Source organism: Molothrus ater, chromosome 5 (assembly GCF_012460135.2).
Source record: "Molothrus ater isolate BHLD 08-10-18 breed brown headed cowbird chromosome 5, BPBGC_Mater_1.1, whole genome shotgun sequence".
NCBI lineage: Eukaryota > Metazoa > Chordata > Aves > Passeriformes > Icteridae > Molothrus > Molothrus ater.
Window position 1 is genome coordinate 61206339 of NC_050482.2, and position 27436 is coordinate 61233774.

At 38.9% G+C, this 27436-nt stretch overlaps 1 protein-coding gene across 7 annotated transcripts in view; it reads right to left on the minus strand.

Moving 5' to 3' along the window:
• Nucleotides 1-4670: 4670 nt before the first annotated feature.
• The window catches only part of BICD1 (BICD cargo adaptor 1), a 166247-nt gene continuing 143481 nt past the window's right edge, over nt 4671-27436 (minus strand). For 2 of the 7 annotated variants that reach the window (XM_036400296.1, XM_036400295.1), the window contains exons 7-9: nt 25509-25716; nt 10598-10683; nt 4671-4852 (exon numbers count right to left, since the gene is read on the minus strand). In XM_036400296.1, the coding sequence (XP_036256189.1) occupies nt 4765-4852; nt 10598-10683; nt 25509-25716 (382 nt within the window). In that variant the 3' untranslated portion in view covers nt 4671-4764. Of the gene's footprint in view, nt 4853-10597; nt 10684-24249; nt 24441-25398; nt 25717-27436 lie in introns of all 7 variants that reach the window. The other 5 variants (XM_036400293.1, XM_036400294.1, XM_036400297.2 and 2 more) reach the window with 5 other exon arrangements.

Genomic DNA, 27436 nt, shown 5'->3' on the forward strand with positions numbered 1-27436 from the left:
TCCAAAATATTTTTGAAATCGAGCAACCACGTATTCAATAAAAACTCCGATTACTAACACTGAGAAAAAACATACACTCTTATCCACTCTTGTACAGCAAATCATGATAATCAAAACAAATAGCTTTGTAGAAAGACACTTTTGAAATACAAGGCTCTATCACCCAGAGTCTGCCCACACATTAACTCCAGTAATGAAATATTGGATTTTTCCTTTACCTTTTGTCACTTTGTCACTTGGTTGCCATTACATTTCACAAAGGGGATTTTCAAGAACTCCACAGGAAACAGATTAAAAACCAATAAGGATTTAAGCTGTGCACCTCCAAATAAAAGATACAGACTCTCTGTGATAGTTCTCTTGCCCTCCTAGCTATAGGAATATGCATATCACACAAGAAATAAGAATTTTCTAGCTTAGTTATGGATATGGAGAAGCTACACGATGTTAACAATGTCATGCACACATTTTCCATTGCATATTTTGATGTATTTGTGCCTGAAGGCAAAAGGCAATTGCTTTTTTATTTCTTTTCCACAGGATGCTTAATTACGCTAAAAAAAAAACCCCTTAATGGTTAAAAAAGTCTGAATAGTATCTATCCCTTTCAGACTCACTGCACACACAGCAAAGGAAAACTGAAGAAGAAGTGATGACTGGAATTTTTAAAGAGGTAACTATAGCAATTATCATACTTCAAAGGTAAAACATCAGTCCCTGCCATTCTCAAACAAAGATTCCCGAGGAACAAAAGAAAGAAATTTACTGTAACTTCAGTGGATATGCATCTTCTGCCAAAGAAAGGAACAGACCTCAGAAAGGCTGATGTTATCTATACCTTATGATGATGATGATGATGGTCAGTCCAGCTATAAGTGGAGCTGGCAGCACAGCTAGTGACTTTGGCAATGCAGGATGAACCAGAAGGTTGGTACCAAAATTAGGGCCTGGACTCCTGGACTCCTATTCCCAGTGGGATAAGGACTGGGTCACATTTTACTAACAGCTTACTTAAGTAGTTCCAACATAATTATGGTGAGCAGCCTTCATAGGTGAGGTCAAATTTCATAAGTGAGGTTATATTTCATAACATAATCTCCTTTATGTACACACATTAATATGGTAAATGGCTTAAACAACTTCTTCATTGTTTTTAAAATAAAAAACAAACTGAAAATCCACTTGGCATTAAAACTTGCAGCGTTAATTACAGTTTCATTCTACGAACTCTGCTGTATAGCTATGATTACGTTAATTTACTGTGAAAAATGTGGATAGAGTAAGCACAGAGATGCCAACCTGTCAATCAGATCAATCAGAAAGAATATCACTTCTGCCCCCATTTAGAAGGCAGAAAATTCTATACAATTAGCATGAAAAACAGGTATGTCCTCTTTCTTTAAAACCTCCATATATGTTCTGACTGATAGAAAATATATTTTTCCCTACTATTATATTTTAAAATTTATTTTTCATCTTTTTCTCCTTTTATATTTGTTTTTTTTTTTCTATTTCTTTCCTTTTCTTCTTCTCCTCACACATTTCCTATAAACTGGATTTCCACAAGCAGATCATTTCACTGAACAAGGAATCATTTTTCACTACATCAGAAAATAAAACCCAAACCAAAATGCTCCTGTTTTGACCTAAATTACCCTATTTTGAGTAGGCTATTTCAAATCCAAAGAAATTTCAAGGCTATCATAGAGAACAAAAGCTGTGTTTCAGACATAAAAGTCGGGATTTGAATTGCCTCCTTACTGAGTAGAACACATAGTAGTGTTTCTAAGTATACTCAACCATTACAAATATATGTATCATTTTTTCTTAATCCTTAAAAATCAGAATAGATATCAACACAACATTAATTAATTTTAAATGGGCAAAATGTAGTATTTTGCAACCCTTAAAAAACCCCAGGCTTTTGTTTCTGGTTTTGTCTGCATGTAAATATTTCCTACAAAATCTCTCACAAAGTTTTATATTATCAATCAATATATAACAAAGAAGAGGTTTTCATCTTAAGTTCAAGGTATGTATTTTATTTTATACTGGTTAACTGACAAAAGTTGTCCCAGGGACCTACAGAGTTTTTTAACTTACAATGCAGTAACTACAACCATTTGTACATCAAAGTTGATTTGTTTCTAGTTCTCTCACATTTCCAACAATTACATTTTATTACATATAAAAAAATGCAAATTGAAAACTTAGGAATTAAAAATTTAAAACTTAAGAGAATAAAAACATTTATTTCTATAAAACAGGGCCACAACTTCTATACCACTGGATGTTCTTTCATAACTCTTGATTCACATGGACATGCATATGTTTCTAAACTGTTTTGATACCTTTTTTATTCCCCAATAAATTTGTACCTATGTAAAAAGGAAATGTATTTCATGGAATTACTGCTTAAATAAAGTGTAGGAAAATGCCTTTGATTTGGATACGAAAATAGGAAAAACTATTCCAAGTGCAGTCAGTGGAAACTGCATTCAAAGTGCTAAGCAAACTCCTTCTCTTATTGACAATATACAGTAGCTGTCTTTGTTGGACACAGATATTCTTACACCAGTCAGACAAGGTCAGGAATCTGGAGATGCTTTTTGAAAGCTGAATTTGCCTCAGACAAAATACTATGGGGATTTTTAAAAAAATCAAAATAGCAGCTAAACTCAGTGTCAGACACCATGATGGAGCTGAACAAGTTTTACTTGACCTTTCTATGACAAGAAAACAGGCAGTTTAATTATGATACTGAATAGTGATGTAAAGGTATATGAGAAGAATCATGTGAATCCCATGGAAAACAAAGTCACAACACTGCCAAGTGTTATCTGTTTGATCTGATCAGGACTGGGTATCAGTTTGTTCCTATTTTCTCTATCTCTGAGTGTTCTGTTACTACAGCTCAGCTGCTTTGCCAAGGTTACACGACAGACATTGTTGATGACATAAAATATTTCTATTTACAGCACCTTTGTTCTTGGTACTATGGTAAGAATGGTTTGTTAGGCACACTGAGTGGTCACCGATTCTTTCCTCTGCTGATGGTTTCTGTATTGTAACATTTGGTAAGCACTGTTACTAAAAAAACTGACTTCATTTTCTCAGATTCGGGCAGAATTTGAAAGAATCGTTCCAGCCACACCTGCAGCAATTTTTTTCCCCAGCTGCCCTGTACCTTAGGCTGTACTGTGTTTCCCACTTGTCGGTCAAACATGTGCTGCAGAGAAGGAATAAAGACATGTGGAAATATCCAAGCCTCTCTTCTGTAAATAAATTAAGGCCACCTAACAAAACAAGGAGCCTGCTAGTTACCAACAAGTAGGTTGGTAGTAGTTTCTCCAGCTAGAAGTTTCTCCATGACCAGATGGGAAACCCACAGATGCTGAACCCTCTGTTTAGCCACTTCCCTCGCTGCCAGGTATACTGTGCAAAATAAATTCCTCTATCCTTGATTTTCTTCTGAAACTCACTGCTTTTAAGAAAAAAAACAGGCTTACTCAGCTTTTACAGGAAAGAATCTTTAACTAGGAACACTGTGCACTGTTGCGATAGAGTCTGCGTAGTGTTGATCACCTGAGTATTTGTCATAAACTGACATGAGCTAAGGTTCTGTGTCTGTTGATTTTTGGCAAGGAAAAAATGCACTACAGTAAAGTCCTGCTGACTTTGATCCACACCATCAACCCTACCTGCATGAGTTCTTTCTCCACAGAATACTTCACACAAAATGCACACGACTTCCCCACTCAAACTAGCCTTTCCTGGTAAGGCCTCGAGCTAGGATCCTGAATATGGGAGTGGGAGGAAAGAATGTTCTCAATTAGCACACAGCATTTTACTTATTTTAGATTTTCTTTCTCAGATACCAATAGAAAGTAATCCCAAAAAACAGCACCAATTCATGATGCGAGAAGTATAATTACAATGCAAGCAAACAACTGAAAACAAATCAGTACATTATCCTTTCATCTCCTTCTTAGGCTTAATAATTATCTTTCAGTGAAGAGCTAGAACAAAACCAGAAGCTAGTGTAATAGGAATTAAAAAACAACAAGTGCATAAACAATATCAGTGCAGCAGCAAAATATACAGTCATTGTTAACATTCCAATTCAACCCATTTCCAACATTTTTGTGCAATAAGAATTGGCCATATGCTGGCCAATGCAACAAGCCTTTTTTAATATTAACACAGTCATTCTTCACTGAAGCTATTTCTGCTTGGATTTAAAAAATAAAATTAGTTAAATACAACTCTCACCAAAAAAAAAAAAGGACTACATTTTATAAACACAAAATTCTGGTGCAAATAAAGTAAGAAATAAATATCACACCCTTGAAGACAAAAAGAAATTTGAACTGGTTCCTACGGCTGAACTTAGAGGATGTGAGGGTAGGATTTTTGTAACATATTTTTTTAACATTGGCTTAAGTCTCTCATCATTTCAGAGGTAAAGCCAAGCAGCTGGGAGGAACATTTTTGTTGAGATGTTAAATTTCACTACACTTCAGTTGTGATAGCACAGTTTGAGTACAATCAGAGGAACCATAAAAAGTCTTCTTGATAGGTTGGGCTCTGTGCTTTGTGTTCTTCTTCTCAACCTTCCCTCAGTTGCCAGAGCAGGGGATATGAATCCAGACTTGCCAATGCAGCAACAAGGCAGGATTGTCCACCCACTTGTTGGGAACAATCCCAACCTTTGTTGCATGAGCTCCACTCTGTTTGCATTTTCTCTTACGTTGCATATGAAGATTAGGGGTAAGGAGGAGGCTTAGAGAGACAGCTGAGAGGGGCACACTGAGAGCTGGAATGTGGCTGCTCTTCTGGAAGAGCATTAGGACTGAAAATTAAAAAGAAAAGAGAAAAAGTGCTTAAAATACAAGGCAAACTTTTTACAAGCATGTAAATAGTACAGGGCTGGAAATGAACTTTAAAAAGGGGTGAAGCCTCATCTCTAAATCCATATCCTCAGACACACAGCATACATACAGAAAACTCTCAGTGCACAGCAAGTCAGTGAGACCTGGATGTGTTTGTGAGGTGGACCAGATATCCCACTTCACAATTCCTGTACACAATTGCTGTTTGCATGCTGGGATGACAAAGACTGTGTGGAGAAAAAAATGCATCTGTGAAATGGGAGAGCAAATTTGAAGGACAAGATGCAGGTGCCATCTTTACATGAGTATTAAAGATTTTCTATATGCAGCTGATTCCCTTGTTTGAAATGAAGGACAGTGCCAGGCTGGAAATCAGGTTTCATAGCTCTGTGAAAATGTGGTATCTTACTGAATTTCACCTATTTACTAATTGATTTGTACAAATACAGTGTAGCCTTCTTCATCAGGCCCCTTAACAATTACACGTTATATAATTTACACTCCCGAAGTGTGGGGATTTCTTATGTTTTGTTTTCTTCAGGGTTTTGTGCTGCTCAATTCCTTTTCATTCTGTCATATATTTCTGTCATTTGACTGTTTCTCATGTACAATTTGTCTGATAACAACTGTTAATTCACCTGTCTAGAGTGCATTTATAGCACTCACTGGCACATTGTGCAGAAAGGTCTGAACCAGCTTACAGGGGCTGGAGTAGCAACAAAGAAAAGGGGCAGCTAACACAACCACACCCCACTTCCTAGTGCAGAGCTGTAGAAAAACAAGATACCAAAACAAAATGCAAAAAAAAAAATCATTATAAAGAGAAGGAAAAGGAAAAAAAAAGGAGAAAAATACCAAAACCCCCAGTTCTTTAATGTGTCTAGGAAGAGTTTTTCCCCTAATGCTTCAAATGTTCTACAGTGTTGAAGTTATTCCAAGCTCAGCACTGTGATGTATGATAAAGCACCATCATTTATGTCTCTGTCTTCAAGAGAATTTGCCTTCTCTGTTTTCCTCCTTTAGAAACTGTGCTTTTACATATTATCTCTGCAGCACAGACTATTGGAGTTCTGGCTGAAGGAATGCAATTAGCCTATTGCTGGAAATGAAAAAATTGTTTGGAAAAATGCTACTGGAAATGCCAGCAGTACTGAAAATGTCTTTGGTTTCCACACACAGCATTTACTCTAGGAAACAAAGAGATGATATTGTGTTTGACTGAAGAAAGAAAGTGCGCACCATCACCATTAAGTAACTTGATGGCAATGTCCACATTTTCAAATCAGAAAATCTGAGAGGCTTTAACCCCAAATGCACAATTCTACAGGAGCTACAGTCCTTGCACCTCTGGGCTTATTTGAAGGTCATAAAATTGCATGTTTTAAGTTAGATCCTGTCTCCCAGTAATGCTCCTGAAGATGAGTTTCCCGATTGCAAAATGGGTGGTGAGAGGGTTATAGAAGCTCAGGGTCACACAAGCTTTGTTTTATGCTCAGCTGTCTAACAGTTCAGGCCCAAAGTGTGTAGTGTTATGGACTATGACCCCTCAGAAGAAGTAATTCTTTCCATGGCTGTATCCATCCTTTCCTTCTGTCATATTCTGCCACATGCAGATGCAGATACAGCATCCACAGAGGGATCTCATTGAGATCTTTACCTGCTCCACACCAATGACTGTGTCAGGAGTGACTGCAGATTGACCCAAAAGCTCTGTATTTACTCTCAAACTTATCCACTCATCAAGAGCCAGCTCCTGGCTTCAGCACCTCCTAAGTTTTCAAGATAGGCTTAGGAGAAGCACTAGCCTTAATTCCTTCAGAGACAGAAAACTGAATTAGACTCTTAACATCCCATTTGGGGAAGACAAACAAGGAGGTGATTACACAACCCTGCAAAGACTGGCTTACTCTTCTCCCTTGCGGCCTTGTTTCTTTTTAAACAGGACTCCTATAATTGCCAGAGAGGAACAGAAACTCAGCACACACATTCCTTGCTCAGAGATGTGTTTGCCTTTTGAGGCTTCCTTCCTAACTTTAAAAATAAGCAACAAAAGATGCTCATGCTCTGAGGGAGAGGACTGGTGAGGAAATGGATGCAGTTGCAATTAGTTATGTACAGCATCAGTGGCCTGAAAGAACTTCCTTGAGACACATAAGATTCTCCCCTACACAAATATAAACAACTTTATGGCATGGCCTTCAGTACAGAGCCAGCCATGACTGTAAAAGCTGTACTACACACTATCCCAGGCTATGCTCAGATTAGCAATTCTAAGCACTGTGCTTGGAGTTAATTTTCTTCTCCTGGTAATTCTGCATTGCTTCTTACTTTGAAATACACACACACTTTGAAATGTGCACAGAAGAAATAGAAAAATTTGTCTCGCTATCTCCTTTTCAATCAATACTAAATATTAAGGGCACTAGGAAGAGAAAAAAAATGTCAGGGTTATCAGGCACCTTTATAGTAGCATACATAAACACATCACCTGCAGCTCCAATAGATTCAAATCTTTTTCTAAAACTCTGCTGTTATACCTTTCTTTCTTCAGAAACACAATTCATCCAGTTCATTAATGCAGATTTGCTGTAGCAGTACATAAACTAAAAATGTATCAGAATCAGCAAGTGACACGTGGCATTCAATGTGCTTTTTATGGCAGTAGAGGTGCTGGTGGCAGCAGGTCCTGGAGCTGAGCTATCAGACACACTGGCAGTCACAGACAGCAGAGGATGGCAGGGCAGATTAATAACACAAAGCAAGACAGAGACATGGAAGAACTTGAGTTTTTGACTATAAACAGAGAATAAGGAAGAACATTGTTACATTCACCCAATGGGATATGTGTAGTTTTAAAAACATTTGGTTTTTTACAGACTTTTTGTGAACATCTCTTTAAATGCCAGTGTCATTTGGGGATGTATTCATTCAATTGATGAATAAAGCCTGTGCAATTTTTTTGTGTTACTATTATTGTCTGGCTTTATGCAGCTCTTCTATTTTATTTCCCTGGCACTCAAAATACTAATCATGTATTTCTAAAATTAACTGGAAAATGGTGTGCAAAGCCCTTCAGTGTTTGTAAGTACTCTGTTCTGGCTTAGAGATGTCATTCACATGCAACATTGTCTGGCATTGATTGTAACTGTAACAAATCACCAAAGGAAAATACAAACAGACCAATGATATTTTCAGAATGCAGAAATTTTGCATGTGTTACGTTGCATATTTTACCCTTTTAAAAATTTATTTCCTACTTTATATAAATAAAAGCATTATTTTGTATTACTTTATATTATTAATTTAATTTGAGGTACTGGGGAGTTGTGGTTTGTTTTTGTTTTTTTAATAGATAATTTGGGCCTAGAGTTTTGGCCTTTGATAATGAAAATGAGGTTTTCAGTGCATTCAACAGAAACCTGAACACAATCCAAACATGGGCATGCTCTTTTTGATATTGGACAATGGCAATATTTTAGTCTTGTCCAATACAGTCCATCAGACAGACAGCTACAGGTGCTACCCCAGGGAAGGGGGAACAGCATCTAGTCATTGTCAGGGCAGGCCTGGATTTGGTTGCTTGCCCCATATCCCTAGACCTAGAAACTGAGGTGATGCATGCAAGGCGGAGTGAGACTTTTGGGCACTGTTGCATCAATTTAATTTTAAAAAGGAAAGTTCTCACAGATCCTCCAATCAAGTTTCAGTTGAAACATGCAGATTCAAGCAAAAAGACCAATGTAAAGCTAAAATGAATTGACTACATCTGTCCTGGAGTCTCATTTGGCTTGAAACTACCTTGCTTATGTAGTGAGATTTACCAAAGCCTGTGTGCTGGAATCACAATTACTAAAGATGCCAGAGTTATCAAGTCCCAGTTAAAAACCATAGTATAGCTAATGAATGAGGGAAAGCTCTCTGTGAATCTATCTGTGCTATGGTCAGGTGTATTAACTGGTTTGAACATGATTAGATATTGCAGGATGTGGAAAACATCTGTGTGAAGCACAAGCCTTAACCAGCTCTTGTTTAGTCCTGGCTGAAATGCCTCTCAGAGGTCACATTATTGCAAGAATTGTGTTGGAGACTAGAAAAAACAAGCACAGCTCTCTCTTAAAATGAGTGACTTCAGGGACAATCATAGGACAAGGAATGGTGGGACAAGCTCCTGGCTTCCTTCTCTGCTGCATTTAGAAAATCCAAACCTCAGTAAGTCTAATTGGTCTTCAAATGCCCTCAAATTTTACTCCAGATTCCAATTACTTTATTTAAACAGCTCAACAATTTATGTCATCATGCTGACTTGCATTAAATCTGTTGTTATGCTTCACTGCTTTACAGAGCTGGGCAGGTGATGTGGCTGAGGCAAGCAAGGCAGCAGTGTGAAAATACTAAAATCAGTGTTGTTTTGACTTCACCAGACAAGTACAAATCTAGTGGTAAAAAACAATAGCCACCTGAAAGTCAGTTTTTCAGCTAAGTGTGTAAGGTGTGTGCTGTTTGTAGGGTGACTGATCTGAAGTTTTTAAAATATTAACCATATTTTAATTTTCAGAACAAGGTAATGTTTGCAGATTTCTGAGAAGATATTTTAAAATTACAGAAGCAATTGTTGCTTTGCATGTAGAGAGGGATGGTATTTGAACATATTCATCACTGGAGAGTAGTTCTGGAAGGAACAGACTAGCCTTTAATTAATTAATAGGGTTAAAATAAGATGTGTTGATGTTAACTTTCCATGTGTCTAAAAGCACCTATTGCTAATCTTAAATTGCTCTAACATCTAAAATACAGGAGCATCACTTTACCAGCATATTAAGGATTTTAAATGTAACTTGTAATTTTTTTCAGTGAGCTGTAGAACTCCAAACTGCAAATCAGTAAATTATACTTTCCAGTGATAATGAGTTTACACCAACTTCTCAGTAAAATGTTCTTATTGCTCTTACATAGTAAAGAAGATAATAGTACTTCCACTTTGTAGGCAGTAAAAGAAAGGCACTAACTTGGTCACTGCAGTTCAGGCAAATGCCTAAAAACAATGTAAATTATTTCAAGTGAGAGCATGGACATAAGTGAATATTAGCAGAGAATGTGCCATGAACAGATAAAATCGTTGTAATGTCCTTTTGCTTTGCTTAGGTTTGGGGTTGTGCCTTGATTAACCCAGCCATTCCAGAAGCATGATGTGGCCTTTGCACCACCTATGAGCAAGGACACCAGGAGTTTACTTTTAAAAACAAGATTAAAAACTGATTGCCTTAGGTCTGAGTTTCCAAGTCAGGGAGAACTTAGAAGTGGCTGCTAAAATCTCACAAATGCCTTTAAAATGCCACCTTACCAAAGAGAAGCCTGCACCTACCCCTGAAATTAAAAGTCCCCCATTCCAGTAAATCTTTCTAGCAACAAAATAAATTCATTACTACTTTGGCATCATTGAGAAACTGCATCAAAATATCAAATGAGGGCTGCAAGATCCAGCTTGGCATTTTTTCCATATTTTTAGAGGGAAGCAAGTGCATGAATGCTGTGACTCATGTTGGTGCTGTCACTGCAGAAATTACCACTGTTCCTCAAGCTGTTAAAGGTTTGCTGTTAGAGAAAAAGTGAAGAGCTTTTGTCTGAGGAGGAGGAGGAGGAGGAGGAGGGGGGTGGCAGGCATGCATGCAGCTCTGTGCAAAGAGAGGAGAGTTAGTGGAGTTTACCTGACAGTCTGGCAATCTGGCCCCCTGGCTAGTTGTGAGCCGTGTGGCGGTATGGAGGCAGCAGGCTGCTGACAATCTACAAGAAACTGATAAATTAGACATATATACAGAGAGATTACAGAGCAAGGGTTAGTAACAGCACTACACAGGCTAGGCATCTCAGGGAGAGATTTAGTGAGGAATGTGCTCTTGGTGCCTTATCTGACAGAAACACCTTTTTTCTGATAGCAGTGACATTGGCTCTTGCCTTTTTCTCCTTTTCAGAAGGAGCACTGGAAACATTTTTGTTTGTTTTCCCTTAGCACTGACAAATTTTGGTTTAAGCAGACAGCAGTAATGGGGCTGTATTCAGGATGTGGGTTTAAACCTGGTACTTCTCATTCTTCTGCTCATCATCTTGTTTTGCTCACATCTAATATGAAAAGTGTCAATAAAGCTACTCAAAATTTATCCAAAAAACTTATATAATTTTATTATGTCATCTCATTACAACAATACAAGAAAGAGCTCTAAGAAAATCTTTTCAATTTCTGAACAACACTTGTGAGGTTGGGGTTTTTTGTAGGAAAAAGGGAGAACTTGATACAGTCAGTTTCACTGTTTTGTCTCAATTATTTTATCAATTCCCTGTCAAAGAACGTTCCACATTAACCACTTGCAAAGCTGTATTATGGTTCCTTATTTATTAAATAACAGTGAAGTCAAATAATCCTTCATTGCTACGTTTTCCTGTGACATTCAAAAGATGAAGACAGCTTTAGACTGGATAATACTTGTGGGGCTTCATGGAAGTAGTTGAACAAGGCAACCCTGCTTTCTAAGTCAGTAGTGTTTACTGAGATTTCCAGATCTCAAGAATTTCTCTTTTTCCCTGCAGCATTCTGGCCTTTCATTCCACTGTCTGTGTGATTCAGATTGTCACACATCCGGATCTTTTCAAACATTAGAATCTATGGGTGAAATTCTGAGCCTATGAAAAATCACTGGAGATTATTTTTTGTCTCCAGCAGGACTTGCAGACCTGTCATCCTTCCTGCCTGCTGCAACCTGATTCTCAACCTGTTTGATGGAACACGGTTATTTTCCCCTAAACCATAAAAACAAAACAAGGGAACTCCACGTACTTGGAAAGAATTTGATTTTTTTTTTTAATTGGTTACCACTTAAAGCTCAATGCCAATATTCATTTTTCTTTACAATGTAGATGTGTTTCAAAACCCCCTTCTATTCTTTACCTCAATCAATAGAAGAACACACAAGTAATTTGCTGCCAAGAGTGCTGAGCTGACATCAGGTACTGCAGAGGAACACATCTTCATAGCACACTGAGCATCATATCCACTGTTATAACATTTCCCTTCCATGCCAGCCCACAGGGCCTCTCCCTAGTTCCTGTGAAGATCTGTGCTGACCTCCAGTGGGTAAGAAGCAAGTGCACCCAAATCACTGGCTTCTTCCTGCTTCAGCACAGAGAAGAAGGGTTTGGAACCTATTTTCTAGAAAAATAAGACCAGAGTTTGTGCTGGCACCAGAAATGGAGTAAGAAAGAACACTCTGGCACTCTCATTTACCAGGATTGTCACTACAGTCCTCACTACATCTTTTAGCAGAGGAGTGCAAGAGTTGGCAATGTATTTGAGTCATGAATAGAAGGGCCTGTCATTTCAGCACAAAGCTCAACTAAAAGAAGAGGTGTCTGAGAAACAGACAGATCAGGATAACTGCAGACAGAAAATGATGGCAAAAAAATTTAATTAATGCTTTATTCTTAACAAAATAGTTTGCAGAAGTCCAAAGTAAAGTCATGCCTGATAGGGTATACAAGGTCATCAGTGAGGAAAGAAATACAGAATAGAATGCTGTGTGATGAAAAGGCGCAGAAAGGTTTCACTAATACAGAAGAAGTTGTTCTGACAGGCTTTCCCAGAACAACACAAATGCCTGATTTATGATCCTGTTCTAATATCTCAAACATGGTGCAAATATTTTATGATGCATCTTGATCTGCTACATTTGGCAGAATGCTTGAATAGTGAGCCAGGTTCTGGGAGGATTATGCAAGCTGGATAATAATATTTCAGTGAGCATACTCCCTTGACTTTGTGTGAAACACTATTCTAGCTGGTGTCAGCAAAGCTTTTGCAGTCTGGCTCACGTTCACATCAGGACCAGATCTAGTGATCCACATGTCTTAAGATGACTGAATCGTCCTCCCACATCCTCCAGGAGTGAAGTTTCTGAGGATTATGCTAGGAAAGAGCTAAGCAGAATGCATATGGCTTACATAGACACATTTCAAATTCAAAGGAGCTTCTTATCTGCTTATGTCCAAGTAGCTGTGCGAGAGCTAACTTTATTCCTTCTATATTTAATCCTTTTAAGTATTTTGGAGGATTTATAACACCCTTCTCTAATGTCATGACAATCATAAAATGACTTCTTTCTACTAAGGAACTCCTGCCTGTATTAAGGAAATGTTTGTTTCTTTCTGAAATATTCTGCGGAAGGTTAAAAGTTTCCAAAAAGTCTTTACTAATTCTATTGTCACATGCCATAAAGACAAGGTAAGAAAGACATGTTCGTTTTTACTAAAAAAAAAGTAAAGATAAATTTTAAAATCACATTGAAAGACCCCTGTTACTTGTACTTTTCAATTATCAGGGCCTGTCAGTCAAGCCACAGAGTGAAAGGACAATCTGTCATTTATGTAGAAGGTACTTGGGGTACAGACACAGATAACACTTTTTGCTCTGTCTTCTGACACTATCACCAAGAAAATCATCAATAAAGTTATTAAATACAGACAATCTTATTTCCCCATCATCTTCACTTGCTGTTAGGAAATAAACCACTTTGGGGCAGGGAATGAGTTGGCTGATCTCAAGTCCTTTAACAATTCCATAAACCTAAAACAAAGAAATTAATTTTAGCGCTCATTTCAACCAGAGATGGCAAAGAGGAGCTATTGTACACATGCCAGAAATTCACATGTCATTTTTCACTGAATTCAGCAGGACTTGTGACACTATCCAACAACACCTACCCCTGGGTCTATTGGAAAAGTGAGCTTTGACTTGTGCTATATGTTAGTCCTGTTTCAATTTTTCAGTTCCTGACATTTTAGCCACTTGTACAAAGATGATGTAAAGGGCTCCGAGATTTCCTCTCTCCCAGATTAGCCACTGCTGATTTTTCTTTGGAACCTAATGCCTAGTCCTAATCAGGCTAATCAGCTCCTGATGTAAGAGCATTTAAAAAAAAAACAGGCTCAGAGAAACCACATCTGCTCACATGAGCACTGAATGTGCCGCTATAAATTCTATAAATTATCTGCTGAGAGCGAATCTCACCAAAAAGAGAGTATTTTCCTGTGCTTCCCTTTGGCTCAGCCACAAAAACAACACATTTCCCTGGTGTCACAAGATGTGCTCTGCCCTCCAGTCTGTGAACTGGGTGACTCTAACCAACACAGGTCTGCTTTATTGGGTTATTTGTGTCTGAGATGGGCTTGCCTTCTGTTGACATCAGCAATGTCCTCAGTGAAAAATCTACATTCAAGCATTTCCAGTCCCACCTGCTCAGGACCCAGCACACTGCAATGAACATTTCAGCACATTTTGACTCTCAGTAAATTCCTAATCTCTACACAGTACTCTCAAACAGCAAGACTACTCAGAATCCCAAGATAAGCATAAAAGACTTTTAACTGCACTTTGTTCAGTTAATCAATGAAATTGTTTTTCCTCTTTTATCTGAAAGGGTAACATAGAGAGCCAAATAGCAAACCAATCAACAGGTACAGTTACATATTTTGCATTTCTGATATGAAAACACTGGGAAAAATCTGTTCTTGATAAATGAAAATCTGTCAATAAATGTTTATGACCAAATGTGAGACTGGGGCTTTTTCAGTCTGTTAAAACAAACCTTTCCTAGTATCCCATTAAACACTTCAGGCCAACAGAAACTCCTTCTTTCCTAGGTAAAAGTTTTCAGGCTATCTGACTTTGTGTTAGGCTACCCAATGTCAATTGAACTTGCTCCACCAAGTCTGAGGAATTTGATAACATGTCTATGAAGCTGTAATTGAAAATCTACTTGCCAAGAGAAGCTGTCTCCATTAATATGGTCACAAATTGTTTTCATCCCTGAAATGTCAATTTAATGGGAAAGAATAAAGGGGTTGAAAGTACTGGGCATGAGTTGAAACTATTGGGCAAAGAACAGATCAGCTGCCTTCTAGTTGTGCAGATGTAAAAATGTGTCACATCACAGAGCAAGACCTACAAAGACAATAAATCAATCCTCTCTGCTCAAAGGTGAGAAACAAGGAAAATTTCCAACCAAAAGACAAATGTGGGATGTCAAGAAGAATGGGGCAGAGGGTACCAAGATGCTTGCTCTCCTTGCTGAGATGCTTTCAAGCTGCAATCTGACAGGATGAAAAAAGTCCTCAAACTGCTTATCTACAGGAGTGACAAGGACATAAGTTTATACAATTATTTGACAGCTGTTTTCATTTATAATTTATCTTCACTTTTTCTAATGAATGCCAAGAAAACTTTGAACTTCCTCAAATCCAAGAGGAACTTTAAGAGGCAATAGTTATCACAAAGAATAAGAGGGACCTTTAAGAGGTAATAGTTATCACAAAGAACAGCTGGTGAGAGGACAGCTGTGACTTACCTTCAGAAAAAGCCACAAACAATGACCCAGGTCAAAGATTAGATGAGTGTCTCCCTTCTCCTGCTCCCAGGGTCAGTTTGAGTCTGTAAATAACACAGTTACCTCTGCCCTACACACAGCCCCAGCAGATCAGTCTGTCAGCTGAAAAGTGGACACAGCTCCATGTTCCTGCAGGCTGCCCTGGAAGGAGAGGGCTCTGGTGGAGCAGCCACTGGGGCTCCACCTGGAGCCTGGCTGGCCTAATTAACTCCAGCTTGCCCAGAGCAGGATTGATTCAGCTCGTCCTGTGAGCCAAAGGAGCAGAGCAGGAGGACCCTTTTGCAGGGCCATTCTATCACTCCATGAGGGCCAGCCCCATCCTGGCACAGCTGCACACTGGCAGCCAAATCAAGTTCACCAGGTGCTGCTTAGCTCCTGCACACTTTCCAGCACCCACATTATGTGTGATTTCCCACTGTCTCAATTCTACCTCAGTTCCATTAAACTGAATAATGGATCACAGCTTGGAGATAGAGAAATGTGTCAACCAAGTGTCTTTTTCAGCTTTCTTCATGGTAAAGATAACCTACTATGAAATTCCCATGTTGAGAGTGTGAGTACACAGGTAACTCACATCTTAAGCTTGCTATTCAGGAAGCTTAATAACTTAGATTACTTTTAATTGGAGAAGTTGCAACAACAATTAATTCTTCCACTACTGACTTCTTAGTCTTCTTAAAAACTATTTGAAGAATAAGAGATGTGAGCACGCTGCTGAACTCCCATTAATACCAATATCTTTACATTGCCCAAAGATGCATGTAAAATCCTCATCTCCTGTCATCTCCCTGTGCCCATCTTCATTTTCTTGCAAAGCAGGCTCAGGAATGTCCCACTGTTTCTACAATCACAAGCTCCTGACACAGGCCCTCTTTCTGCTCCTGCTCCTCTGGGCACTTTAGGACAAGATCAGGCAGAGTTAACCTAACAGAGGGCTTGCTGTTAAATACTCTCAAGAGTAAGAACAGGTAGGGAGTTTAACTGCTATTTTCTTCTGGCATTTAGGGAAATGCTGTCTGTCTTGGTGATTTCCACAGGCAGACTCATGGGGCATCACTAACCACTTCAGGCCCTGCCTGGCACACAGCACAGACAGCCCTATCAAGGTTTAGTAGGTCACTGATTCAGGGGCTTTCCAGAACATGTCAGGTTCCTTGGCTGAGTGAGTTCCCTGTCCTAGTGAGTTCTTTCATCTATACAGCAGCTATGCTATATGGAGTGCTTTTACCCTTAATTTCCTTATTCTGCTTGACTTCACCTGTAATTTCCTTTTAGACCTGAATTGTCCAAAATCTAGAGAGCTGTTCCCCCATCAGTTCACTTGTTTCAGTGGTAATGTGCCTGCTAGCTCAAAGTATAGTGACAAAGCCGTATCCCAGCCTTGCCTTTTCCTGTAGCTCATATTAAGAATAGCTTTTAAAAAAGAAATAATACCTCATTGTTAACAAAATTAGTGAAATGCATTTTTCTCCAGTTACAGGCTCAGAACATTAAGAGGTTCCTTGTCAGCTCTGTAGCCTTTTTCACACTTTCTATATCACGACGTGCTTATCTTATTTCTCAAATGGTTTTCTGTGAATGCTTTAAATAATTCCTCATTAAATCTACTGAGAAGCTAAATAATGGGTTAGTAAAATAGCAGAAATGGAAATGGCACAAGCTGAAAAATATATCTTCAGTTCCTTTCTTTCATATACAGTTCATAAAAAGCACATTTAGAAAGGTCTGATGATTCATGAAACACTTACTAAAAGACACACACATTTTAAACATTTCAAACGAGGAAAAGAAAGGTCTTAAAATTACATAAATCATCACATTTCAATCTTGTTGTTTACCATGGAAACATAAGGACACATTTCAGGTCACAAAATCATCCAGAGCAAAAATACTTGCACTATTATATGGGTAAAGAAGGGCCTGATCCAAAGTTTGAAGTCATTGGGAACAGTAACTTTAGTAGGCTTTGAAAGAAACAATGTAAGTTACAATTAGAAGGTTCTTACACCTCTAAAAATGCAGACAGGGAGATACTTACAATCAAGGACACTAGTCTGGTTTTAAGAATTGTTGTGAGCTTCCTCCAAACACCACAACATCCCAAGGAACTGCTCTATTACAGAGCTAAACTGTCAGCATGTCTAATTTAAACAGAGACTCACTTCCCTTTTGCCTAATTTATGAGGCAAAAAGCACAATATTGAATATTCCTGTCTATTTGATAGCAAAAATCAGCAAGTCATGAAACTGCTTCAAATCTTGTCATAAAAGAAGAGAGAGATGGATGACTTTTGTCACCAACATTGTAAGGATATTTCAATCTCTGTTTTAGCTAATTGATAGGACTGGATTCCAAAGCCTAAAATTTTCAGAGAAAGCAACAAATATCAAGCCTTAAAGATTTGATGTGTCATCTGTGTACTTGTTTAGCTAGACAAAAAAAACAAACAAGCAAACAGAAGTCTAAATAAGACTTCACTGGAGAACTTCAACAAATGATGCTAATGTAAACCATTCCATCCAGCAATGATGTCATAGCTTAGACAGAGAGAGAAATGTCAATAACCTTTTAATGAAAATATACAGCAGTAAGGCATGGATTTCACTGCAGCCTTTTTTATTATTGTTGTTTAATGTCTTATCAAACAAATTAGGGCTTCTATGAAAAACAGATTTTATTTCAGGATTGCTTTCTTTATAAAGTGAAAAAACATAAATAAAAATAAACTAAACTTGTAGAACTGCAGTGAATTCATGCCATAATAGCTAAATCATATTGAAGTAGCTAAATTATGTTGATCAGCATGAAATGTATGGGTTTGGTCTCATCAGTGGCAACTGGAAAGCTAAATGCAAGAGAGGAAAAGCACAGAGTGAAAAGGTCCTGTTCACAGTGGCACCAAGAGGTAAAAGTACATTTAGCCAGCTGAATTCTTCATCAGTTACAGCCAACCAATGTCCTTGGCAAGGACACTGTTCCTCAAATTCAAAATGGCCTCCACAGGGACTACACACCATGCTTGAAGTGGCATAAATATGCACTGCTCATTAAGCTGAGCTAAATGAGCATATCAGATGCAGGACATGGCCCTGAGAGCAGGAAGATATATACATGGATCTGTATATATGCACTGACACTGCTCATCAAACAATGAACACACACAGACACACAAATATGGCATGTTTACAGAACCCACAGAAAACAGGACAATGCAGAACAAAAAAAGAGAACATAGATAATAAGTAAATAATGATTGAATTATCCCTTTTGTGAAGAGCATCATATTCAGGTTTAAAAAAAAACCCCTTACAAGTGACTTTTTAAAAAACCTACTCAAAACACATAAAATCCATTTTTCATGAAGAACAGAGACAGATTAAACCAATATTTCATGACTCTCACAACAGCCAGTGGCCTGTCTGATTGCACAAGCTCAGAGACATCTTGCAGGTACAGGATCATCATCAACACAAGTACATTCCCAGGAGATAAAAACACAACATACTTTCTTGGAAGGATTGTCCGTGGATCTCTAATGAAGCAAAATGCAACTTGTACTCAGACTAAATTTGTGTTACCAGAATAAAGCTGTGGGGGTTTTTTTAAAAAATAATGTTTCTGAAGAACTTCCATGCTTTGGATTGGTTGGATGAAGGAAATCAAACTTTCCTGAGAGAACAATTCAGAACAGTTCAGCCTGACTAGTTAAATATTATATGGCTGCATATTTTATATAATAGTGGTGGCTTGGTTAACCACCTGTCCTGCTTTTCAAGAATAAACTCTTTCACTTAATGTACAGAAAAATTCACATTGTTAAGAGCTCATTATAAAATTATCTGACTTAAAATCAGCACAGAAAGGAGTATCTAGATGCTAATCATGTTGGTTTTCCTCTTCATCAATCTATAAAATTCATTCCCAAAAGAGAAATAAGAAATATTTAAAACTCCTCACTGTGTAACCTGAGCAATCACAAAGATCTACAAAACACCCCCCTGGCAAAATTCATTTCTGAGCTGACAGTGTTCCTCAAAGGACTTCCTCCACAACCATTTCTAAAAGAAGCTGTGCTTTCTGTGTGCAGATTTCTGACAGTCCTGCTGTTTCAAAATTGAGATGTGCATAAAAAAGCAAAGTTGAGTTTTGGAGCAATGCCTACAGCAGCAAGGCTTAGAAATCTGTGAGGCACTTTCATTGGTATTTCAGCTCAAAAGCAAAGCTGAAACTGGTTTTGGTAAAATACTCCTAAACAAACAAAAAATGTACACAGCTAAAGACCTTGAATGTAAACCCTTTTCATCACACAAGGAAAGGACACAAACCTGCTATCAAAAATGTATTTCCCTGACCTGTACACAGGCACACCTCTCCAAACAGCTTCCTCTGCAGAGAGGTGTCAGCCTGAAAAATCTCTGCTCATTTTCCCAACCTCTGCATCCAAAATGGAAGGGAGCTTCTACTCACAACACACCTTTTGAAGAGGATTTCCCATCTCTTCACACTACTTAAGCAAGATGAAGCAAGCAGGAGAGGCAAAACCAACAATCTTGCCCCAAATGCAAAGTTCGAGTTTAAAGTTATTTAAAGAAAAATAGAAAAGGAACATAAGCTTCTGATTGCACAAATTCTTTGTGCAATAATAATCTTTTATAGAATATTTTGGAAAGTCACATCTAAAACACTGCACTTCTGAAAAGCTCAAAATCCAGAAAGAACAACTATTTTAAAATAGCATGAGAGTGTATTCCTCATCCCTTGAGCCAAGAGGGGTTACTTAATACCTCACATGGCCAATCAAAAGCCCTTAATTCCCTATAACACTAAGTACCACCCTACTCAGAAGACCCTCTGATCCTTGTTGTGTTAAATTGTGTTTGTGCTGCATCAAACAGATCAATGCACACCCAGGTTTCTTACCTATTCTTCACATTTTAAACCACTCTCAGTGTAAAGGCAAGTAGCAAAGACAGCTCTTCAGCAATTTCCCTTGAATTGAGCTCCAGCTTAAAGATTTAATTGTAAGACTTCCTAGGACCTCGACGTTTGGATCATTGAAATTTTTTATTTTAATTTTCCTTGTTAGCTTTAAAAATACTTTCCACCTACAGATGCTGTAAGCTAATTCTTGGTGACACTCTAGGAATTGCCTTTGGGATAGAGTTTTTACAAATGAAGCTAAATTTTATGGTAAGAATGCAAACCAACAAACAAGAGCTAGTTATTTGTATCATATTGTGACTCATATTTGATTTGCTGAAAGTATAGAGCTACGTCAGAAATTAATCTTGGATTATTTTTTCAGTAAGAGTAACTATTATATACCCTTAATTATGTATGGTAGGTGGTGAGCTCAGTGCCTGAGCAGTTGCTGTACTATTATGTGGCATTCTTTGTGCTGTCTTTATCTTCCACATCAGTCTCTTCTTGTGGGAATTAAATGCCAGGCTGTAAATCACTCTTGAAAGACAGCTGAAAAGCAAGCGTGCTTTCAGATTTAATGTGCTTTCAGAAATGAGTGACCCCACAAAACCACCAAATTTTGCAGATTTCTTCTTTTTTGGGGTTTTTTCAGAGGTTTTTAGAAGAGGCATTTTATGAAATGATTTGTAACAATGAAGAACAATTAAGCACTACAAAAATACACAATTTTGATCATAGCAAACTGGCATGGTTCTCTTGAAATCCATGGGTCTATCCTAGCTTGGGTCAAACAAATATCTGACCTCAGCTGGGCTTGGAATCTGAGGGAAATTTGTTACATTTAAGGCTCCTACGTTCCTTTTTCTATTTTGATAAAATAAAATAGATATGACCATACAGATTTCTATAAAAGGAAGGATTGCTCATTATGATCTCATGATCTGTGTTCCTTCAAAATATAAAATACTTTACTTTTTACAGTGTTTTCCTGTGTGGGATTTTAAATACTAAGCATAAACAATAGGGGAAAGAAGCATCCACCACATTTTGTTTGGACAGCGCTCCAACAAAGGAGATTCTCAGGTGGTTTGTTGGTGACCCTGAGGGAGAACTGCAGCCACTGGTAACTGTCCTTCTCATAACCTGTTGGGAAACCTTTTACTTCAGGTACATCTTCTACATAAGGATCTTGATTCAAATTTAAGCTAAAATAGCAGAACTTTATATTCAACTTTTGGAACTGCCACACTAAAGTATCTGGCAGAGAAAAGAGTGTTGTCAAGACAGATACTACAGGAGACCTTTTTAGTCTTGTTTTTTCCTCAAAGAGGTTGAGAGAACCATATTTTGTATTTGGGACTGTAGTATATTAAGAGGCACCTATTGACTTCATATTCAAGGAGTTTGAACACAACACAAGGAAAGGTAATTTGGCAGTGTTTACACACTGCCAAACCTAGCACTAGGCTTACTATATGCCCAGACTTTTTCATGTAGTTAGGAAAACAAATACAAACTCATCCAAAGGTGGGCTAGAATTGTGCTGGGCACATACTGGCTGTTATTAGAAGCATAAAGACTTGAAAGATTAAAAATACATGTCAGCAGAACAGAAGCAAAGAAGAAACAAAGAACAAAGTTAAATGCATGCCATTACCTAGGAGAAACGGAACAGGATACTTTGGAAGAGCCCCGAGTGGTATTTTTAGCCCCTGCAGGCAGTTAGGAGCCATTAGTTCAATTAGGAAGCCCAGATCAAGTCGTGCTGCCTCAGCTTTGTGTCAGAGGTACCTGCGGGCTGACCTAAAGCCGAAGGCATTCAAGCGGAAATGGAGCAGGACATGACAATCTCTTGCTTAAGAGGTCTTCAATTCAGCTCCTCTTCCTCTGCCCTAAATCTCTCCCTCTCCAGGTATCCAGCAGCAGCCTCTTGTGCCAAGCACCAAGTCCAGAAGAAGGAGCAAGAGAAACACAGGCACAGCTCGCTACTGGCACAGGGCTCATGGGGCAGAGGAACCTGCCCTGCTTGTCCTGCCACCAACTTCAGCTATTTTGGCTCTTGGTCTCCATCTCCAAGCAAACACATTGCCAGTTAAAGCCTCCCAGTCCCCACATGCCTGGGAGCTCATGAAAGGATAGGGAAGCTCTCACATCACACAGGGGAAAAATCCTTATGAAGGAAATAATTCACAAATTTAAAAGAACAAAATCAAAACGTGTTCCTGTTTAATGTAGATTTGATTAATTCTCACTCTGCTCCTGGGGACTCAGCCTCAAGCCAAGCTCCACTTTGCTTCACAGTGTTTGAGTTTGGATGCTACTTTTTTGCACCCTCTCTAATGAAGAAGCAGGTGTGGGTTGCTACGCTTTTTGCTGCCTTGCTTGACTGCAAAACTCATCTGAGAACAAAAGCTCTTTGTGAGACAAGGCTTTAAACATTCTTAATAAAAGCAGCAGAATAACATTCTTCACTGTTCCTTACTTTCAGGAAATAGATAATTAGACAGATGGCAAAAAATCCTACTTGGTGCATCATTCCTTTCATCTGTTAACAACAGTAAGAAATCTTCAGAAACTGGTAAAAACAATGATGAATAATTCCCTGCTTAATCCTGAACTAACCTTGTCCTGCCAACACTGAAATCTGAATGCTCAGAAAATCTCAGGTTTGGACCTGTCAGTTTCACAGGCTGAGACTAAAGCATGTGATGATATAAAATTCTGACAAATACATTCAGAAGGCTGAGATTATTGCAGATTCATAAGGACAACTGTAACATAAATCAGTGACCTGTCTCAAGACCCTTACACTTTAAATATGTAGAGATGTACCTAAAGTGACAGGTAAGACTCCAGATAAACAACTTTCTGGACAATTCTACCACTCAGGCTGCTTCATCCTTTGGTCTCTGTTACTGGACAAAAGACTGTGTCAGTGTTTCTCAATCTGTGGTCCACACATATGTGATGTTCCATGAGATATCAGATGCTTCTTTCCCCCCACTCCCACGTTTTTCTCCTCAGGAGACAGCTCTTTGATTCATTTACTGCAACACACCCTAGGAGAATGTCTGGTTTAGACTCTCTGCAGTTTTACTTGTCCTCTGAGTGAGTGTTACTTGCATGGCACTCCTCAAAGGCAGTTCTGACACTGAAGGCACTAGGTAAGAAATATAACCTACTACAGGGTACTGCTCAGCTTCCCAGAATTTACTCCAGCAGAGACTACTTTTATGGGTTTTAGCTTTCATATTTTCTACTTATGTTTTTTGTGTATAACATATTTCAAAACAAAGAATTGACAAAATTACCATCAGACAAGACTGTGCCCAGTTAAAGGCTAAAGGTCCTGCTCAGGTGCAGAAGATAAGAAATTATTAGCTGTTCTCTCAGGAGAGAGAAAAGAGAGAAAGCTATCACATCTTTGAAATGTCATCCCAGTTTGCATTTTCTTTCTGTGCCTCATTCAAAGCAGATGCTACGTTTTGGCAGGAAATTAAGAGCAAAACCTTCCTGCACAGATTAATTTCATGACTCAATTTGTATAAAAAAAGCCTTCTGTGAGTTGAACACCACCCTTTGGAAAAACCTGACTGGATGCTCCAGGGTGAGAAGAGGGGTGCTGTGGAGGCTCCTGCACACTGCCAGCCACTCCCTCGCTGGTGCTCACACCTCTGACTCCTCTATCCCATGGGATTTGTGTCTTCCAGGGGAAACTACCAATGCCACCAGCAGGCTAAGCTCCACCCAGGCACAGGGGTGCAGCCTCTGTGGATGCCAGTGGGACTGCACCCACATGTACCACAGCAGGACTTTCCACACTGCATCTGAAACCAGTTTGGGCCACTGCCAGCAGAACGTCATCTCCTGCCACCCGTGACACAGGAGGAGACATTTTGCTTTTCAAGAAGGTGCCCAAATTAAATTGCATCTGCAGTGTTGGGAGGGTCCCCTGCTCTGCTAACCACTCAGCACCACATGCACCCAAGGAAAAAATGTTTACCTGGTATGGCCACGGTTAACCTTTTTTCCTTGCTGAGACGGTGCCCATGGATGAATTCACTCATGGAAGGGGGGCCCCTCAGAAGATATGATTCTGTGGAGGCGGGATGAGGGGGGGCTCTTAATAATTTCTGGAGGTAGGTCCCTGAAGTCCTGGGATGGCTCTGATCACAAAGGGAAGGTGAGAATAGTCTTGCAGGAGATCCAAGAAAAATACATATGGAAACAAAAGAGTTTTACTTTAATTACCTTTCAAAGCCTCATGAATGACAATATCATCTTAACTTGCTTAACAGGTAAAAATCAACTATCATTGATACCCCATGTCATTTCCAGAGCAGGACACCTTGCCTGCATTGGAAATCCTCCTTCACCTTAGAGAAAGAGGAAATGAGGTTGGGTTGTATCTCAGCATCCTCAAGTCAGCTTGTACAAGGTTCCCTGATTGTTCTCTTCATTTTGCAATGTGATTAGCGCATACAAGAAAAGGGGATGATTATCTAGGACTCTCTAACAGAGTCCCCTTCATCTTCAAAACCATGGAGATGCCCACACCTAGAGAGTTTTGGCAGGGGCAGGCACAAGACATGAGCTCACTGCTTGAACAGCAAAATATTTGCATTAGGTTATGAATGGCAGCCATCCCATTCAAAAGGTTTCTTGCTCCCGTGTAGAAAAATTGATCGGAGTGAACACATCCATATTCTTTTCACACTGATAAAGAACAAGTGAGCACCAGAGCTAAACAAAGGAAGGCAGCTTCTTTCATATTAAGCACTAAAATGCTCATAGAGCACAATCCTTCTTTTATTTCAGATGCTCATTAGGGAAAACTTAAAGAAAACTTGTTAAAGAAAATACATTCACACTTAATATTAAAGACATACAAGATGCACCGAGACACTGACAGAATATAGTTTAAAACACTGCATTCAGAAGGAGGAAATAACAGTGAGTAGGTGGATCAGAACCACATGTTGCCAGGCTTTGAATTTCATACTCATATCCTCCCCGCCTCCTTCTCCCCAGTCAAAGGACGGAAAGAAAAAAATAAAAATAAAGAAAGGAATCATTATGTTCATAATTCAGTGAACGACTTTAATGCAAGTCTGGCTACTGCACTGTACTGTAAAGATCACTGCATGCATACCTTTTCCTCTGAGTGCCACTGCTGACCAGTAAGTTTGGTTGCTGTGGGCCCTGACTATGCAGGAGGAAAGTGTCTATGCTTGGCACGGTGGCTGATGCCTCCTCACTTACTTTAGGGCTGCCGATCTTGCTCTTTCCCAGCTTGCCTTTGCTGCGCCGCGACTGCTCGTGGTCGAACTCTAAATCCTCCAGTCGCTGGGTCAGGGCAAGCTTTTGCTGGATAGCCATGCGCAGCAGAGAGTTCAGGGTCTTCTTCTCATCCTCTGCAGCCGCCAGCTGCCTCTGCATCTCATCCAGCTGTGTGACATACTCATCACACCTGCAGAAAAACAGGGCAGAGATCTGGGGAAGCAGCCCAAGGACCGACTCTACCTGTGAGCACATTCCCAGGCTTCTGTTACAGAGCCAGACTCAGATCCCAGCTTTTGCTGCCCCTAATCCTGGCAGCAGGCAGCCTGAATTCTTCTGTTCCCCTCTGAATCAATTTGGACTTGGATCTGAATGTTCCATTCAGCAAGAATGGAACTTCCCATTCAGCAAGACAACCTGTGCCTATATTAACATAGTCTATGACAATGTAACGTGTTTCTGATGCACATAAAAAGCAATTAGAGGGGAGGTATGGGATTATTTCCAGTTCAGACCACAAATAACAAATTTGGGTGCTGCTTCTACCAGTAAGTAACCATAGATAATAATGCTACCAATTAGAAAATACTATTTTCCACAGGCAGTAATATCCGCTTCAAGAGAGTATTACAAAAAAAAGACTGCAAGCAGTTGGAACACTTGACACACCAGATTTTGTGAAATGAGAAACCTTCCATTATTTACCCTTGTTAACCACTTATTACCGTGATTACCATTAGTTACCACTGATTAAAAGGATACTATTAGGAAACCCCACACCTGGAAGGTATTTCACATTTACTGTTCAATCTCTTGGAGGTGCATTCATCGCTACTCCTTTTTAATCCTCAGCCTTTTTTACCCACATGAAAAATTATCTTTTCATTTGCTTTAGATCTCTGAGAACTAAAACCACCTTTCTTATGATTTTGTTCCATTTAAGACCAAGTTCAATTTATTTCTGCTTTTAGCAAAACTTCCCAAACTTAACAGGAAAAGCAAAACATTTCAAAATTGTCTTAAAACACTTTTTGAAGTGCAATAGCCTCAGTTTGATAGCAATAGACCATCTAATCAGTAAGCACCAAGAGCAATAAAACTAAATGTATCCCAGCAGTAAGATGCTTCACAGACAGCAGTACTGCCTGACCATCAGACATTTGTGGAAACACCCTAGGATTTTTCATGTTGAATGATGCAGCTTTCACCAGATCCCCTTCCCACAAGATCTGGGTGAATCAAGATAACTTTGCTGTGTAATTGCAATTGTGTAATGGATGAGGATGTAATTTTATCAGTATCACTTACAGAAAGCAAGCATAGAAAACTATTTTAGTCTTCCTTATCAAAATGGGTGATGCAATAAACTTGAATTATTGCAAACTGAGGGATGAAAGTAATTTCTCTGAAATTTTAATCTTCCCCTTGGGAAACAGAACCAAAGTATACTTGAAAATGTGTAGTTAGTTATTCTTCACACACAAATACTTACATATATATTGCACTTCCCTTTTGAACAATTCAGGCACTGCAAGCAAAATTACTGTGTCAGATACAGCTTCATCTACCATTTCAGTATTATCTTTCTTCTACAGGACCTGAATAAGCATGACTCTTGCTACCCAAGCCTTGAGGAAAAGAGGTATTTATGAAATGCCAGCTGGCTTAAAGCCAACATGCACACCTATTTCTGCTCCAGGCTGTGAGATGCATGTTGATGCTCAAGTCAGTTTCCTTGACAGAGACATGAAATTAGCATTCTGAATATTACATCCTATTTCAAATTAATTTACTTTAATGTCTCATTCTTGTAACCAGATGGGTCTTGTATCCTTGTCCTTTATTCTCTCCTGCTTTCCTCTTTGTCCAAGAGACCTCATTTGTTTCCAAACATGTTTCCTGTTGAAAAT